The following is a 17,448-nucleotide window of genomic DNA, read 5'->3' on the forward strand; positions in this document are numbered from 1 at the left end:
TATTATTAATAAAGTACCTTCACCAACATGATTGTGTTTAATGATTGATGGATTACAGAGTAGGAGAATATGCCAAGTATAAGAAGTGATAATGCTGTGTTATGTATTGGAAAAACTTAAGCCCAGCTGAGCAGGATTTAGATTAATTCATGGATAGCAAAGTCATAACATTTGTTATTGTTGACATAGATCTGCAAAAGGAAATTATTTTAAATGAGAAACTAAAGACAAGGCTTTGCTTAAAATGTTTTCTTAAGCTGGAATGTCCTCTTTTTTCTTTCATCTCGGAACAGTCTGCTTTTCCCTCAAAGCATAACTCAGAAGCTATCACTGATCCCTCTGAGTTTGCAATGAACTGCTTCCCTCTGTGTTTCTATAGCTCTTTATATGTAGCATTAACAGCATTTATTTTCTTCTTCTTTGTAAATAGCTATTTATTTATAAGCTTCTTGAAGGCAGAGGCATGCATGTTATTGTTATCTCCTATAGTATCTGGCACAGGGCTTTGCAGAGCAAGGAATGTCGTGAACACATGCACAATCAAGTTAATTGTAGAGGGATGACTACTAAGTCACAGATTATATAATGGAGAGAAAGTACCAAATACTCTTACAAAATACCCCCAAGGGTCACTTTCCAACAGATTCTGCATGAGGTTATTTTGCTATCATAAAAGATTACAAAAACAACAGTAGAAAGAGAAAATACATGTTAAAAAATTATATTGAGGGAAAATAATAAAAGTAGAGAAGGCAGAGGTTTAGGAAAGGTGACTAGTAGAAGGGCTTTTCATGCCACAGTTATATATGAAGAGCCCACTATTTACCACCAGACTCAGTGACCCCGTGGGACAGAGTAGAACTGCCCCATAGGGTTTCCCAGGTTGTAATCTTTCCAAAAGCAGACTGTCACATCTTTCTCCCATAAGTTGGCTAGTAGGTTACATGGCAATGATTTTTTTTTTTTTTTTTTTTTTTTAATGTACTGGGCACTATACTAATTGCTCAGGATACAATAGGGAGCAAGAGCTCCCTATTCTCAAACAGATTGGGATCGAGTGTGGGGAGCATACAAATAACCCATAATTAATTACAAAATGAAATGGTAAGTGCACGAGTGGAGTCCTGGTGGTACAGTTAATACATTTGGCTACTAACCAAAAGGTTAGGGGTTTGAGTCTACCCAGAGTACCTTGGAAGAAAGTTTCGGTGATCTACTTCTGAAAACTCAACCCTATGGAGCATGGCTCTACCTGATACATACGGGGTCACCACGAATTGGAGTCGATGTGAAGGCAACTGAAGTACACCGGTAAGTGTAACTAGCTATTATAACATGCAATTGCATTTCCAAGAAATCTTGCTTTTAAGTTATCTTTAAAAATAGTTTCAGTGAAGAAAGAGGTTAGGGGCTAAATTTATAGTCTTATAACAACATATTTTAAGGAGTCTGGTGCAGTGGTTAAGAGTGCAGCTACTAACTGAAAAGTCAGCAGTTCAAACCCACAAGCTGCTCCACTGGAGAAGGATATGGCAGTCTGCTCCTGTAAATATTACAGCATTGGAAGGAAACCCTATGTGGCAAATCTACTCTGTCCTGCAGGGTTGCTATAAGTCAGAACTGACTTGATGGCAGTGGGTTTGATTTCAATAACATACTTTACTGCAGAAATTTCAATAATGAAGTTGTGTGTCTTAATAGCGCTAATAGATGCAAAACCCAAATAACTGAGTAAATCTAGCATTTGTTAGAATCCAGCAAACCCAGACTGTCCTCAAGAAGAATGGTATTTACTTTCCTATCAACACCAGTATTATGATTACATGCTTTCATAGTTACTTAAATTTCTTCTTTTAAACACTTAGCACTATAATAACTACTGGTATCATTTAATGTGTTCTTCTCTGCCTTGAATGTGAGCATTATGAGGTTAGAAAACATGTCCATTTTTTTCTTCTTTATATCCTGAACAGAACACCTTGAACTTAGTAAGTGCTTAATAAGCATTTGTTAAATTAGTGAAATTACTAACATTCGATACTTTTATCACCTAATGTCACTTAGATAAATTCTCTGTATGGCCTGTAATGGATTTTTTCCCAAGTGGTGTTCATTTCAAATTGCAATGCAAGTCCTGCTCAAGATCAAGTTATAAACACAAGAGCAGCCTGCACAGTGCACAGAGGCATCATGCACAGATGGGCAGGTTGTGTGCTGTGCAGGAAAACTCAGTGTAAGGGTACGTGAGGCTCCAGCCTACACTTCCCTCTCTGAGTCATAGTTTAAGGCTACACTTCTTGGAAGGAAGGAACACCTTTTCCTAATTCACATAGTGACCCTGATAACGTAATTTGTTGCTTTCCTTAATTGAATACACTCCATCAAAATATCATATAAAGTAAAAATTGCAATGGTTGCAGGTGGGGATTATGGATCTAAGGTTTCACCTAAGCACATTTTGTTTCGTTTGGTCAAGAGTGTGGTGGAGAGCCTATGGATGCCTTTGAGGAAGAGGATAACACGGATAATAGAGTAGCCAGAAGAAATGATTTAGGAACGAGCATTTCAATTTCCATGGAGAAATTTCTTCCGTGTATTTGCTAAGCCTTCAATGAAAACCATCACATTGAGCCCTTCTAATATGTTATTAACAAAATGAGCTTTTGTTTAACTTTTTTACATGTATTTTGTTAACATTTTTGTTTTGTTCTGTTTTCAGGAGTCATTATGCTGTTTTCAGGCATGTCTAGTGCAGATGCTAAAACACTGAACCATTATAATCTCAATGCAAATGCCATTGCATCCAAGAAAGATTATTTTAATACTGTGTTATTTAAAATACATTTCATTTACTTTAAAACCACAGTGTGAAATTATTTTGGTTTTAAATACATGGCTTGGAGCCAGACCTCATATGCATTAGTTATTAGATCCCATTAGCAACATACAGGAAGACCAGACAGTCCACAAAAAGAACTAAAGGGAAAACATCCACAATATCTCTTTAAAGCAGCAAATGAGGAATCAGAGTGGCTTCAGCTTTTGAGCAATAGAAATTATAACCATGATGATAAAGATGATTAATATTTATTGAGTATATATTGTGTGCCAGGCATGTTGCCATTACCTACTTATAGGCAGGTCCCGGATTGTGAATGTCTGATTTAGGTACAACCTACAGTTATGAAACAAACCCCATAAAGCCCACTATATTAAAAATTTGAGAAATACATACAATGGTTCCTAATAACAAATGGGTGCTACTTTGTGACAAGTATCACAACATTATTATTATCATTACTGTATTATTATGATTCAAGCTGTTTTAGTGTATCTATGAGTGTTTCCTTAGTGTTTTTTATGCATAGAAAGATACACTATATACTATGTACTAAGAAAAACATTTTGACTAACAGACATTAGATAGAAACTGTACCTAACTATTCCAATTTATATACAAATTTACCTTAAGGACAGACTTAGGGACTGAACTTGTTCATACTCCAGGGATTGCCTATCTTCCTCAGAACAAAGAGGTGAAATAATTTGATTAAAGTCACACTGTTTGGCACAGATGGAACTTGAAATTTCAGGCCTGTATGGATCCAAATAAAATATATTCTTAAAGGCATGCACTTTCTCAAGGTAGACAACTCCACTTCTGAAGATGTTATTCTAACTGTTCAAGCCCTACTCATCCTGGAAACTCCCTGCCAAGAAGGGACAGTTGGCCCTTTCATAGGAGGACATAAAGAGTTGGGAAACCTTTCTATGAACTCATAAAACAGCTTTCTCTTTCTCCCAAACAACCAAAATAAACAAACAAAGAAAATGTGTACTGATCTACTCTCACCATCAATCTAAATGGAAACTTCCTGGCTGTGGTTTTAATTGGAAATGGAAGCCTTCCCTTGCTGTCCAAATTTATTACAGTTACACATCACCCTCAGGTTTTCATCTAGGAGACAAGTCACTCCAGTGATGGATGAGGCAATATTTATATATCATCTTGCAAAGTAAGCAAGGAGAGTTGCCGTTAAAAAGCACTACAAGCCTATTGTTATAGTCCAGTAATGAAGACAATGAAGTAGGAAAATAAATTATATAATGATAACTATTAAAAATGATTCTCAAATCTGTGATTTTTGTATATATTGTACAGGTCAGGGTACAGATTTCAATTCAGTGGATGGATGCAAGGGATCTCTCTTCAAATGGTTTGCCCCCAGACATGAAGTCACAGAAGTTTGCTTAGAGTTTAGCTCTGTGTTTACCTCTCAAAATTTCATGCTTCTTCCTGTTGAGTTAGTATTATGAGTATTTATTAGTGATGCTCAAACAACTTCCGAGTGATGTACCCATAATTCATTAAAACAAAGAGAAGAGATTAGTGGCCATGGTACATAGAGCTTTCTCAACAATCATGAACTAATTATGGTTTCTGTGATCAATCATAGAATCTAAATATTAGTGTCATGACAGCTAAGGCAATAAGAGAACACAAGTTCATAAATATATTATATAATGAGTAAACATTAAAAAAAAAACAAAAACCCTCACTGTCGTTGAGTCAGTTCTGACTCATAACAACCCCTTCTTGGGTTTCTTAGGTGGTATCACTACAGAAGTAGGTTGCCCCATCTTCCTTCTGAGGAGTGGCTGGTGGGCTTGAGCCACCAGCCTTCTGGTTAGCAGTCAAATGTCTTAAGCACTACGTTACCAGTCTATCAGTAGATAAAACAAAATTTATAAAGAGTGACTCTAGTAATCTGCTGGTGAGAAGTGGTACAATCCCATTTGATGCAAATGTCAATAATCTAGAATCCAGCAGATTGGTCTCTGGATATATAAGAAAAAATAAATAAAATAAACTCTTGTTCATATGCATCAGGAGTACAAAGATGTTTCTTGTAAGTTAATATGCAGTTGCAAAAAATAAAAAAGAAGCTTCCTAAATGCCCAATAGTGAGGAATGTATGTATACAATGTATAGCTTTTTAAAATGAATGAACTAGATCACACACCTTAACATGGATAATTATTAAAACCAATGGTGAATAAAAAAAATAAGCTATATAATAATTATTTCAGTATGGTAACATGAAAAACAAAACCCAAAACAAAACAATACATTGCTTATGAACACATAAGTTTCTTATAAAATCATAGACTGAATGAAACACACCAAATTCATGACAGTGGTTATCACTGGAGAGGGAAGCAAGGAACGGACTGGGATGGGGACAAAGACTTCAGCTTTATCAGTTTTTGTCTATTTAAGTTTTTTTTTTTCTTATAAAAAAGCCTTAAGAAAAATGGTAATGATGTTTCAGCTGCTAACCAAAAGGGTTTGAACCCACCAGCTGCTCCATGGGAGAAAGATGAAGGAGTCTGCTTCCATAAAGATTTACAGCCTTGGAAACCCTATGAGGTAGTTCTACTCTGTCTTGTAGGGTTGGTATGAGTCAGAATCGACTTGATGGCAGTGGGTAGATAACACTGCTAATTCTAAGTGGTGGTTGTACATGCATTTAATATATTGTTTATATAGTTTTTAAAAAATGATTTTTTTAAAAAATTTATTATAGTTTCAAAATGAAGGACCTCTAGTACAGTCCATATACCTCAAAGGTCTTCTGTGTAATAAAACAATAATCTTTGATATAAGTATTATGGACAGATTAGCATATCTCTGTTTGAACAGTTCATTCATTCAAAAAATATTTACTGAGCCCTATTGTGGGCAATGGTGTCCCTGGGTAGCACAAAATGTTAAGTGTTCAACTACTAACAGAATAGTTGGCAGTTTGAACTTGCCCTTCTGAAGGAAGACTGGGCAATCTACTTCCATAGAGATACTTCCCCAGAAACCCAAGGAGGGGTCGCTATGGGTCAAAACAGACTTGACAGCAGTGCATTTCATTTTTTGATTTTGTTGAACTTGCCCAGAGGAACTTCAGAAAATAGGCCTGGTGATCTGCTTCTGAAATAGGGTCTTCATAAGTGGAAATCTACTTGACCGCAGCTGAGAGCTATGGGCAATAGGGCCCTGGGTGGCACAGTTTGTACTTGATTACCAATTTAATTCATCCAATGGCACCACCAAAGAGAGGCCTGCCAATCTGCTCTGTAAAGACTACAGCCAAGAAAATCTTACAGAGAAGTTTTACACTGTAACACACAGATTAACTTGATGGCAACAGGTTTGGTTTTTTTTGGTTTAATCTGGGCAGACACAAGACAAATTTCTTGCCCTTTTGACACTTGAATCCTAGAGGGGAAGAGACATAATAAATAGATGAGAAAATATATAACATAATATTATATCACTATAATTGGGATGAGATTCAGTTAGAAGATTCCTAGCAAGGCATACTCATTGATGTCTCTTCTGGTTGGTCAGTGTCTGTGCTTTCTTAGTGGTTAAACTTTTTGAGTATCTCTCCTGCTATAAGCACAGTGAAGACTCGATGGCACATAACAACAACAACAACAACAACAGAGGCTAGATAAAGGGTGTGCACTGCTGTTGCTGTGTGCTTTCGACTTAATTCTGACTCACGGTGATCCCATAGGAGATATATTTTATATTGTTGTTGTTGTTGTTATGTGCCGTTGAGTCAGCCGCCACTCATAGCGACCCCTCCTTGGGTTTCTGAGGCAGTATCACTATGGAAGCAGATTGCCCCATCTTCCTTTTGAGGAGTGGCTGGGGGGTTTGAACCACCAGCCTTCTGGTTAGCAGTCAAGTGCCTCAGGCACTACGCTACCAGAGCTCCCATATAGGTGGTCAGATAGGCCCCTTTGAAAAGGTGTTTTAGGCAGAAACCTTGAGAAAAGGCAGGATCAAGCTACAGGAAGATATTTAGAATACAGATCCAAGCCAAGAGAACAGGGCAGAAATAAACTTAATCCTATGATGAACACCAAGAAGGTGTGGCTGGAGGACTGCACAGAGGTTGGAGGGTGGGTTGGGGGTGATCACAGTGGATGTTAGAGAGGTATGCACGGACTAGATTCAATCAAGTTTTAGGCAGTACTAAGCATTTGGATTTAATTCTAAAAGGGGCATGAAGCTTCTGGAAGAAATTCAGTGAGGAAAAGAACTGACTGACTTAACTTTTTAAAAGTTTACTCTGGCATCTATGTATAACCTAGATAACAGAGCAAGAGAAGAAGCAGGGAGATCAGTTAGGAGATACTGCAGGAGTTTAGCCTAGACATGAAGCTGTTTTGGACCTGGCTGATTACAGTGGAAAGGGTGAGAAGTTGTCAGATTTGGGATGTATTTTGAAGATTCAGCTAACAGGACTTGTTTACACATGTAGTGAGAGACGTAAAGGAATTAAAGAGCATTCCTAGGTATTTTGTCTTGGGTGACTAGCCAACTAGAAGATGCCATTTACAGATGTGGGAAAGACTAGAGGTAGATCAATTTGGGGAGAAGGAATCAGAGTTCTATCATAAACACTTTAAGTTTTAAAATCCCTACTAGACAGGCAAGTGGAGATAACATGGCTATATGATGACAGTTGTTACTGACAGTGTCAACAATAATCAAAAGCATCACACTACTTTTCTCAACACCTCACCCACAAGAATACGGTTTTGTTAACTAGCCAACAGTTGCTGACTTATTATTCTGGTTTTAGATGGTGAGCACAATATGTACTCCCCTCTCTATGATTTCTATTTATATGAACATGTTAATGTAAAAGAAAGCAAGGATGGAAACAAACACTGTTAATTGGTTCTCTTATCCCTGAATGAAGACACTCATCACATAACATGTATTACCAACATTCCATGCATTCTGTTTATAGACTCCAGTTATCTGAGGTTATTTCAGATCAAAACTCTTTAAATAACAAAATCATAGTATTGTAGCTCATAGTCCAAATCATAAATGCAATTTTTAAAAAGGCTTTTGCTATGGTTTAATCCCACATGGTATCAATAAAATTAGTGAAGAATTTATAGGACAGTTTAAGAGTGGAACATGGCCATCAGACTGCTTGAGTTTGTATCATGTTCCCACTGCTATCTTGGAAAAGTCATGCCTCAATTAATTTACCTGTTAAATAAGGATAATGAAGGATTGAGGATTACATGAAGAAGCACAAGCCAAATGTTTTGTACAGTCCATGGCGCCATGTAAGTTCTAGATAAATATTAGCTACAAGTGTTATTTTTAAAATATACAGCATACACTCAAATTAATAAGCATGCATCATGTACCACGATATGCACCCCACTGTGCTAGGCACTACTGTCTACTCAGTGATGGCCAGATGGATAGCTACTGTAAGCCAGCTAGACCCATTGATGAAAATATCCCCTTGTACAAGATTTGCCTTTCTGAATTTTGAAATCAGAATCCATGCAGAGAAATAGAACAACTGAATGGAAATAATGAGAATGTTTACACATTGTGAAGAATATAGCCAAAGTCATCGAACAATTTCTATAGAAATTATTGAATGGGATACTAAACTGCTATGTAAACCTTCATTGAAAACACAATAAAATATTACTAAAAAAAAATCCATACAAAGGTGGTCTTGTCATCATCAACATATTGGCCACCAGCTCATTTTCTTCATGTTATATACATCTTCCCTTCTACAACTCATGTTGTCCCCATAAGCTGTCCCCTCTCTCTTCAGGGAACTTGTGAATGGTCTGTAATATAAATGATCTCGTTCTACCATGAAAGAAGTCCATAACTTTCACATGTCGCCTTCAGAAAAGACTGAGGTCCCCTGGTAAAATTTTCACATCATCTACAAATTTCTTCACCCTGGCAGACCCATTATAGTTGTCCACATCCCACATTCATGTCCGTTAGAAGGTATATACACACCAAATATTATCTTTCCCTGAAATACAGAATTATTTTTCTAGAACAATCTTCTAACTACTGGGCCTATTTCATACTCCTCTTACCTCTCTGATTTTTTTTCCCCCTATAGGAGATCTGGTAGCATAGTGCCTAAGGCACTTGACTGCTAACCAGAAGGCTGGCGGTTCAAACCCACCAGCCACTCCTTGGAAGGAAGGTTGGGCAATCCTACTTCCATAGTGATATTGCCTCAGAAACCCAAGAAGGGGTTGCTATGAGTCGGGGCCAACTCAACGGCAAATAACAACAACAAAAACAACCAATTTTTAGATTCTTCCCTCATGTAAATCAACACAGAGGAAACATGACAACACTGCTGAAACGTAATGTTAGTTTTCAGATCATGTTTGAAGTTTGCTTGAAAGTGTATTTGATTTTTTCACTTCACCATTTCCAAGAAGGAAATGGAACAACAGGGGGAAAAAAAAAGTTGCATATGTTGGTGAAAAGTCATTGCTCAGATAAGATATGATGATAATCTTGGCTGCTGGACCTCTCAATGGACATCACCCTTCTGGAACAAAAGGGCTATTTCTTTGTATTGGAGGAATACCCAGCTCAAATCTTCATTTAATATTTTAGAAGTCAGTTTCAAAGTAGGTCAAAGAATGAAAACCAATTCTGGTTTCTTCCTCGGCTCACATCTTTAATTTTCATGGAACAGACACTATGTGGATCTATCTATTCCCAGCAAGATAAGAAGAAACTTGCAACCTGTAAATCTCAGGAAGTTCTTTTCCAATATTATGGTTGTGAAACAACTTTCATCATTTTCCCTTTTGAAAGAAATGAAATTCTGAAATCTAAAAATGGCACATGAAAAAATCAGCCTGCCCATTGGGCTAGTGAATTAAAACCAAAGCCGATTTCACAGCAGCAGGAATATGTTTCAGCATGTAACTGTTTCCAAAAGGATCGATTCTAAGTTAAGTTAAAAGGGACATTTTACTTAAGGTGAATGACAGCTTCTCGAAGGTCTTACATTAGGAAAAAAGACACAGAAGGTGGCACTCAGAGGAATATGTTCTAGTCCTAAGATAATGGCTTTCTGCCACCAAAATCCAAATATGTATAATTTCCACAAAAGGAAGGTTATGGAAAAGTCTCTGAAACAAGACCTCCTCTTTAGAAAGAAAGAATATTCATATTTTTGAATTTGATTAATTGACAAACAGTGCCATTGTTTAAAAGGTCCAAATATATATATATATATATATATATATATATACACTTTGTTGTTGTTAGGTTCCATCGAGTCGTTTTTGACTCATAGTGACCCCATGCACAGCAGAACGAAACACTGCCCAATAAATATACACTTCATATATATATATATAAATTGCTGAGAAATAGAAGTTAAAAAGGGCAAAACTACAAAGAAGTAAAATAACCACGATTAGAGATGAAAAATTCAAATGGCTAAGAAATATTAAAAATTCAACCTTCTCAATAAGCAAATACTTTATTTTTATGGAAATAACGTGTGTCTTCTACATTTATTTGCCCTCCATGAAATATTTTTATAAGCAGCATGTGCTAATTTTTTTTCTCAGCAATGTGAAAAAAACTAACATAGTGGCACTTCAGAAAATATCTCTCAGGAGGAGGGTATGGTTGGCAAGCAAACGTAGATGATGCTCATTATTTGCGTAAAACTGTGGTAAATGCCTCTTTCATTTTGTCAATATACAAGAAAGAAGTCAAAAAACAAACCTGCTGGTATCAGGCTGACTCTGATTCATGATGATCTGAGGTGTGTAAGAGTAGGGCTGTGCTCCACAGGATTCTCAGTGACTGATGTTTCCATTTGCGACCACCAGGCCTTTCTTCCAAGGCACACATGAGTGCGCTTGAACCTCCAACATTTCGATTAGCAGCCAAATGCATTAATCATTTGCACCACCCAGGGCCTCCATTATATAGCTACCAGATAGTATTTTACAAGTGACCCTTTGACATGTAACAAAATTATGCTTTGCTTTTGGATTCTGAATGTTGATTCTACTTCTCTGCTTTCCCATGCCCAGGATGCACACCACTTAGCATTAATTATGCTCAGTAACTCTTCTTACCTCCTTTAGAGGCAAAGGACATATTTTATTTCACTCTGATTCTCATCACCAAGAGGATGTTTTGGATATGCTATATGCTCTGTCCACTTCACCTGGCATATTGGATTCTGTGATAATATTTGGGAAGCATTAACCCAATAAAGAAAAGCACTTGTGCACATAGAGAACACTGGCTGGAAACAAGGATATGAGGTAGTTTCCTGTTTGGTTACCTCTACCATAATCTTCACCAGTTCCCTCCTAAGTCTTCCCTGATAAACCACAATATTATGCCAAGGTAGCTTCCACTCAAACCCAGTAGCCCCCCTCTAATCATACTGCCAGCCATAAGCCTGATGGACATGCCACAGGGCCCTTAGAGGAAGCAGGAGGAAATCAGATTGTATTCACCGACTTAAAATTCAGGTAGATGACTTTAGACTTCATACAATAGATAATAAGGAGTGACTGTAGGTCCCTCACTAAGGAAATACTTGATATAGTCATATATCAGAAAGACTGATCTCCTTATAACTTAATTCATCACAAACATGAATTAAACTTTTCTAAGAAATAAGTCTAAATTATGAACTAATAATGAAATGTTAATAATGAAGGAACTGAAGGTTGTTGTTCTTTTTTTTTTTTTTAAAAAAATTCCATTCTGGAATAATTAAGGGATAAATCAATGCAAATGAAAGATGTCACTGTTATTAAAACTTCATTCATTTATTGAATTATATTTCATGTGAATGGAGTATGTTTTTTAAGACTATTCAACTCTTAACTAAGTCAATGTCATTTCCAGTTTTTGGAAAACGGATATTAATTCCTTGTCATTGAAAATTTAACTGAGTTTATCAAAATTAATTTCTCAAAGGCCACCTGATAGCCACCAGATGGCAACCTGAGCTGATGTCAGATCAGAAATTTAAGTTATGGATAGCCCCGAGACTAGGCATCAACACCCACTCATCTCCCTGGATTCCTTTAAAATCATAAAACACGAATGAACGCCTTCTACTAGTTTTGCAAATTCAATGTGAACAAAGTGAAATATGCTCTACCCATAATGCTTACAATAATTAAAGTTTTTTTTTTTTTTTTTTTTTTACTTAATAGGAGTCTATCTAGAAATAGCACAATATGTTAGAGTACTTGAATAAATGCCTATCAAGGGTACAGGCACACATTAGTAAATTTCCTAAAGAAAATCCATTTTCATTTCAAATTCTGACATTTTATTTAGAAAAATTATACCCTTTCTTTTAATTATTTCAGTAAACATAATGAGGGGATTGCTAACTACACTACAGAGTCCTTTATTTTCTCCATTTTTTTGGTAATATGAGTCTACTTGTAATTAAAGGCATGCTGCATTAATGATGCCTAAAGTCTCCAAGGGAAACATTTAATGTCCACCTCATAATATTATGCCAAAATTACATGCACAGAAGACTTTTTAATAATCTTTGTTTCCTAATTTAGTTTTGATTGGCTCTGAAATCCATAGCAGCACTCAAGGGCTCACATTTCTACCATCATCAGCACTTCTGCTCCATAAATTGTACAAACTCACATGACTTCTTCCGTCTGTAGGCTTCTTTTCAAAGCTTCTGTTTAACGTACCCAGAAAATTAGCTGCAGGCTGGAGATAATTGCAGATAATTTTGCCATTTTTAAGCCACTGGGGTGTTGCGTGAAGATATGACAGCTAACTTTGTCTAAACACAAAGAACAAGTCATAGCTTTGTGTTGTCACTTCAGCTTTACACATAGGTTCAGATCATGCTCTCTGCATTATATGCAAATTGAAACAAACTGTAGTCAGTAGACGATCTATGTTTTCTGACAGAGCTGTGATACCTGGAGCTTTTAACATGAGTGAAAGAAAGACAGGATATACTAACATGTTATCTCAGAATTAAAATAATAATAATAATAATTAACTGTTATCCTCCTTTGCCCTTCACATTCCTCCCCCTTAACAAAACAGAGATTCTTTTTTAGCCATCAAACAACTTGAAGGAATAAACTAAATGGTAAAGAAAATGTATAGTTCTTAATATATAAGTCATATATATACACAGATGTATATGTCACACACATATAGGTAAGAGTATATGTGTGTATGTGTGTATTTCCATATTCTATTTTCATAAATAGAAATGGTAGAATTCTTCCAGAAAACTAATGTTTATAAATGCTGGTATAATTAAAATGGACAATTTAAAATTATTTGACACTAAGCATTTATGTCAGAGGTCATCCAGGTTAATAAGCAGAGATTTATTATTAAATGGAATCTACGACTACATCCATATGTGCCTTTTCTCTAAAATTTCATTCTGTGTTAAAGTACATGCAGTATTCATGGATAGTCACTGGCATATAGTGATGGAGCAAATGCAAAAAGTAGCAAAACAGACCCTGAGTGCATTGCCAATGCCCTTCAACTGTATATTAAATAAATCGGCTATGGGAATTACAGGGTCTTTCTCTGACCAAATGTCTGCTTGCTGCTCAGAATTGCTAGTCACAGCTAATAAGGGTGTCACTAGCTGAGCAGATGATTGCTAAAACCATTCTGCAGCAAACATTTACATATATGGGCTAAGTAGTGATCATGCCCATGTGGCAGCTACCCTGATGTAATAGGCCATAATGACTCTGAGGGAGCAGGTATGGATGTGGGTGTCAAGGAGGGGAGAATGTGTAAGTCATAACACAAATGACTTTATGGATTCCCATTAGACCTTGGGCTAAGGAGCTCCTAAACAGGGCTGAAGTGACAGCATCCAGAGGCAGCTTCATAGCCTGTGTCAGGAACCCTTATGCTAAAGAGTTTTATGGAAAAACCACAACTATAGAGAGAATATGTTGCTGTATTAGGTCATTGTGATTGACTTTGTATACAACATGTATACAAATAGTCCCACAGTGTGTATTTGAAGGCTAGCTTATTAACTCGGTTATGCTGATAATACGCATATTAAGGTGTACAAATTAAGCATTGATAGGTAATGTCTCACAAGTCTTACACTATCTCTGCCTCAGAAAATTATTCTGCTCGACGACAATTTTAAAGCTGCCAAGGCTTCTATATCAGACTAGGAGGCAGCCTTTTAAAAGGTAGTCCTGTGGGGTTTCATGTAAACACATAAAGCATACATGCTAATGCACTTGAGAAACCTGAGGGATGTCATTTCAATTCTTTTTCCTCTTTTGGTCTCTAACAGCCATCAGAGCGGTAGGAATTGGCTTAGGGACCTTTGGCCACATCCCTCTGAAATGAAGGCATGGGAGGTCTTATATTTCCCACTCGTTCCCACTCATGATAGGAGAAGGAGGCCTGTTGCAGACACCAGGTAAACCCTTCAACAGGATGGACAAGAGCAGCACTGAGTAAGCCTCTTGCCAGAGGCAGTGACCAAGGAAGCTTCACACACAAATGCCAGTGGCAATGGGATCCTGTAAAGGGATATTCGCTATTTTACTTAGATCAGTGAAGTAAACAATTCCAGAAGAGACATATTGTTACAGGTGTCATGCAAACCAATAAATAGGGCTAGAGTGTTCTTAGCACATGAAAAGCTGGCCTAGAATTTATCCTTTGCTGTAAGGAGTGGGAGATTGCACGACCAATACTGGAATGGCAATTTCACCCTGGTTTTGCAAGGAGATCTTAAAACTGACCTTTTATGAGAAATTATAAAAGGCCTTTTATAAAAGCAACATATGCTCTTCTACCGATTTATTATAGTGTTGCTAATGTATTTGATATAGTTATGAGTCAGAATCAACTCGATGACAATGGGTATGTATAATGTATTTGGATAAGCTCCTTTTCTGGAAGTCTCTAGCTACTAAAATGCAACTTCTTTGTAAAAACATATACCCGTTTCCCAGAGAGACAGGTGCTCTCTGAAATATTTAGTCTTTCAGGGCACTTTAGTCATAGTGACACCTAATAGCCATGCTCTTTTTCTCACTCTCCACAAAATCAGGTTTAGACTATAATTCAAACCGTCCCCAAAGGCACTTCTGAAAAATGGCAAGCCCTTAGCTTTTAGGTGAAAACACTCTTTATTGCTCAAAATTGTTTCCTATTACAAAACCTTTTCTATAGTACTAGGTCTAAGATGATCTTATGCTAATTTAACTCACTGGGGACTGTGAACAGATGTTACTTTGATTAATAGTTTCACTATCCTGAAAATGCCAGGCCAGGTTCAAGATAATAAAGTCAGGTAAGAATACTATTAAAATCTGCCATACAATTATATCTGTATGTGGAGAAAAATGGGATCACAGTTCTTATATCAAATAAAGACCACCTATAATAAAAGGCAACCACATAAACCAAATGAACACACTGCCTGAATTCTTATCCTTGGTGATTAAACATTGCTTTAATAACCAATTTCTTTACTAATATTTTGAAGGTATATTTTCAGCTATTCTTATGTGAAAATTCAATATGCCACTCCAATGTTGCCTTTTCACCTAGTATATTCACCATGAGAACAACAAATCCTGCTTATCAAAAGAATAATATCTGAATTTGTATGCCCCCAGCCATTAGTTTATGACAAATATGTGTCAACATTTCAACATTTATCTTTCAAACACCCCTTCGAAACTATGACCCTTCAAAATAAAGAAACTGCATCAATTGGCAAGTAAGACTTTTCTAGAAAAGCGTCTCACAAGACTTTAGTTCCTCTATTGTCTTCTTCTCTTTTCATTGGTCTCCTAACCAATCACAACAGTTTCCTGATGAAGAAAACCATGAGATCTAGTCTAGCCTTCACTATAGAACTTTGGATTGGCCTTATATGGTAGTGTGAAGAAAGCTTTGTGTTTTTAAAGTTGTTTTCCTAACAGATTTCATCTTTAACACAATACATATGACCTAATCATATTCTGAATTTCCAATCTGGAATTTAATATTCAGTTGGGATTTTTTTTTTTTTTTTTTTTTAGTAATATATACAGTGCACCTGCTATAATAAGCCTTTAATTTGCAGGGAAGCAGAGGGTAAGTTCCAATGCAGAAGGTCTGCACTGAGATATCACACTGTGCAAATTAGAATTCTGGGTAGTGCATGCCTGCACTGAGAGTGAAGCTGGATGGGGAACACAAATGTGCTACCTGAAGATTCAGTTCATTACAGATATTGAGTCTTTACACTCATCACACTGGTATACACATACAACATGCCCCCATTTAGTATGAGATATTCTATTCAAAAGGGTTCCTCACCATTGCACAGAATGTCTCAGGAGGGTCTCCACAGGTAATATCCGGAGGATCCAGTTTCACTTTCAGATATTTGGTCATGTCCATGGATTCCGGCTGACAGGCCATGTAATCCCAAACTTTCCCTTCATCTGTGTAAATCTGAGTCTTACATACATCATAATGTCCCCACACCAAAGGGAAAGGCTGCATCACTGAGGACACTGTAACCCAAAGGGCATGAATTGACAGAAATCTTGACAAATACATCTCTAAATTCTTTACAATCTTCGTAGCAGTTAAAGCAGAGTTTGCTTATCTATGATCTGTGTCCGTTTTATATATACATATACATATATGTCTATTTGTAGGTAGGTCTGTATAGTCAAAGAAAAAAAGAAGAGGAAGAAGAAGGGTCGACTTCAAATCAGACTCCAAAACCAAATGCGAAGGGTTAAGATATTGTGCGTGTTCGGGAATATTGAGAACTTTGGTGGACGCCTAACATACTTGTGGTGTAGGCGGTAACAACTTGCAGCTTTGTCTTTGTCCTAGAACATATCTATTAGACGTGAGTCTAGCTTGGTTTTTGTAAAATATGTCCAGAAGCAGATAATAATTTAGCAAAGTGATGGGTCTTCCGTTGTACATCCGATAACCCTGAGTGATCCTTGATGTTCACGGGTCAGAAGGGAAGCTCAGACGCGCTGAGATATTAGGATCTGAAGCAAAAGGATGAGTGTCTATAACCTGGTGTCTGTCTCTCATCAATCATTCTTTTCTTCTGGCACCAATACCCTTTTAGAAACAATAAGAGTAAGAGTTATTGTCCTAGAATCAATGCATTACAAAATGTATGATATGCTGACATTTTGGAGGTTTGAAGCAATATAAAGCAAATTGGTGTAATATGGATAACCTTTACTCAGCTGCTTTGCTAGAACAAGCAAACCATGGAAATCATTCACATGGGGGAGTATTCTGATCTGAAGGATTTAACTCTTCCATAACAAAGACAGATGTAGGTGTTCCAGGTGAGTTACAGGTTTTCACTTCAAAAATTATTATGTCCATCACAACAAAACTGATAGCAAGTGGCTAGATTTAAACACTTCTCGTGTTTGGCAGTGCTAGAAAATCTTACAGGAGAACAATGTGGGAAATGAGCGCTTTTATTACAATAGCAAAGAAATGACAACTACTTGTGTGCTTTTTTGTCTCTTGGCAGAAAGACCCTAAAATCTCCAAATTTC

At 36.8% G+C, this 17,448-nt stretch overlaps 1 protein-coding gene across 1 annotated transcript in view; it reads right to left on the bottom strand.

Moving 5' to 3' along the window:
- Nucleotides 1–16,465, bottom strand: part of NTNG1 (netrin G1) — a 494,390-nt gene extending 477,925 nt beyond the window's left edge. Inside the window, exon 1 of the mRNA XM_007949962.2 lies at nt 16,220–16,465. Within this exon, the coding sequence (XP_007948153.1) occupies nt 16,220–16,465 (246 nt within the window). The remainder of the gene's footprint in view (nt 1–16,219) is intronic.
- Nucleotides 16,466–17,448: the final 983 nt, after the last annotated feature.

The sequence above is a fragment of the Orycteropus afer genome, unplaced genomic scaffold (assembly GCF_000298275.1).
Source record: "Orycteropus afer afer isolate SDZICR_OR568_19922 unplaced genomic scaffold, OryAfe1.0 scaffold00010, whole genome shotgun sequence".
Lineage (NCBI taxonomy): Eukaryota > Metazoa > Chordata > Mammalia > Tubulidentata > Orycteropodidae > Orycteropus > Orycteropus afer.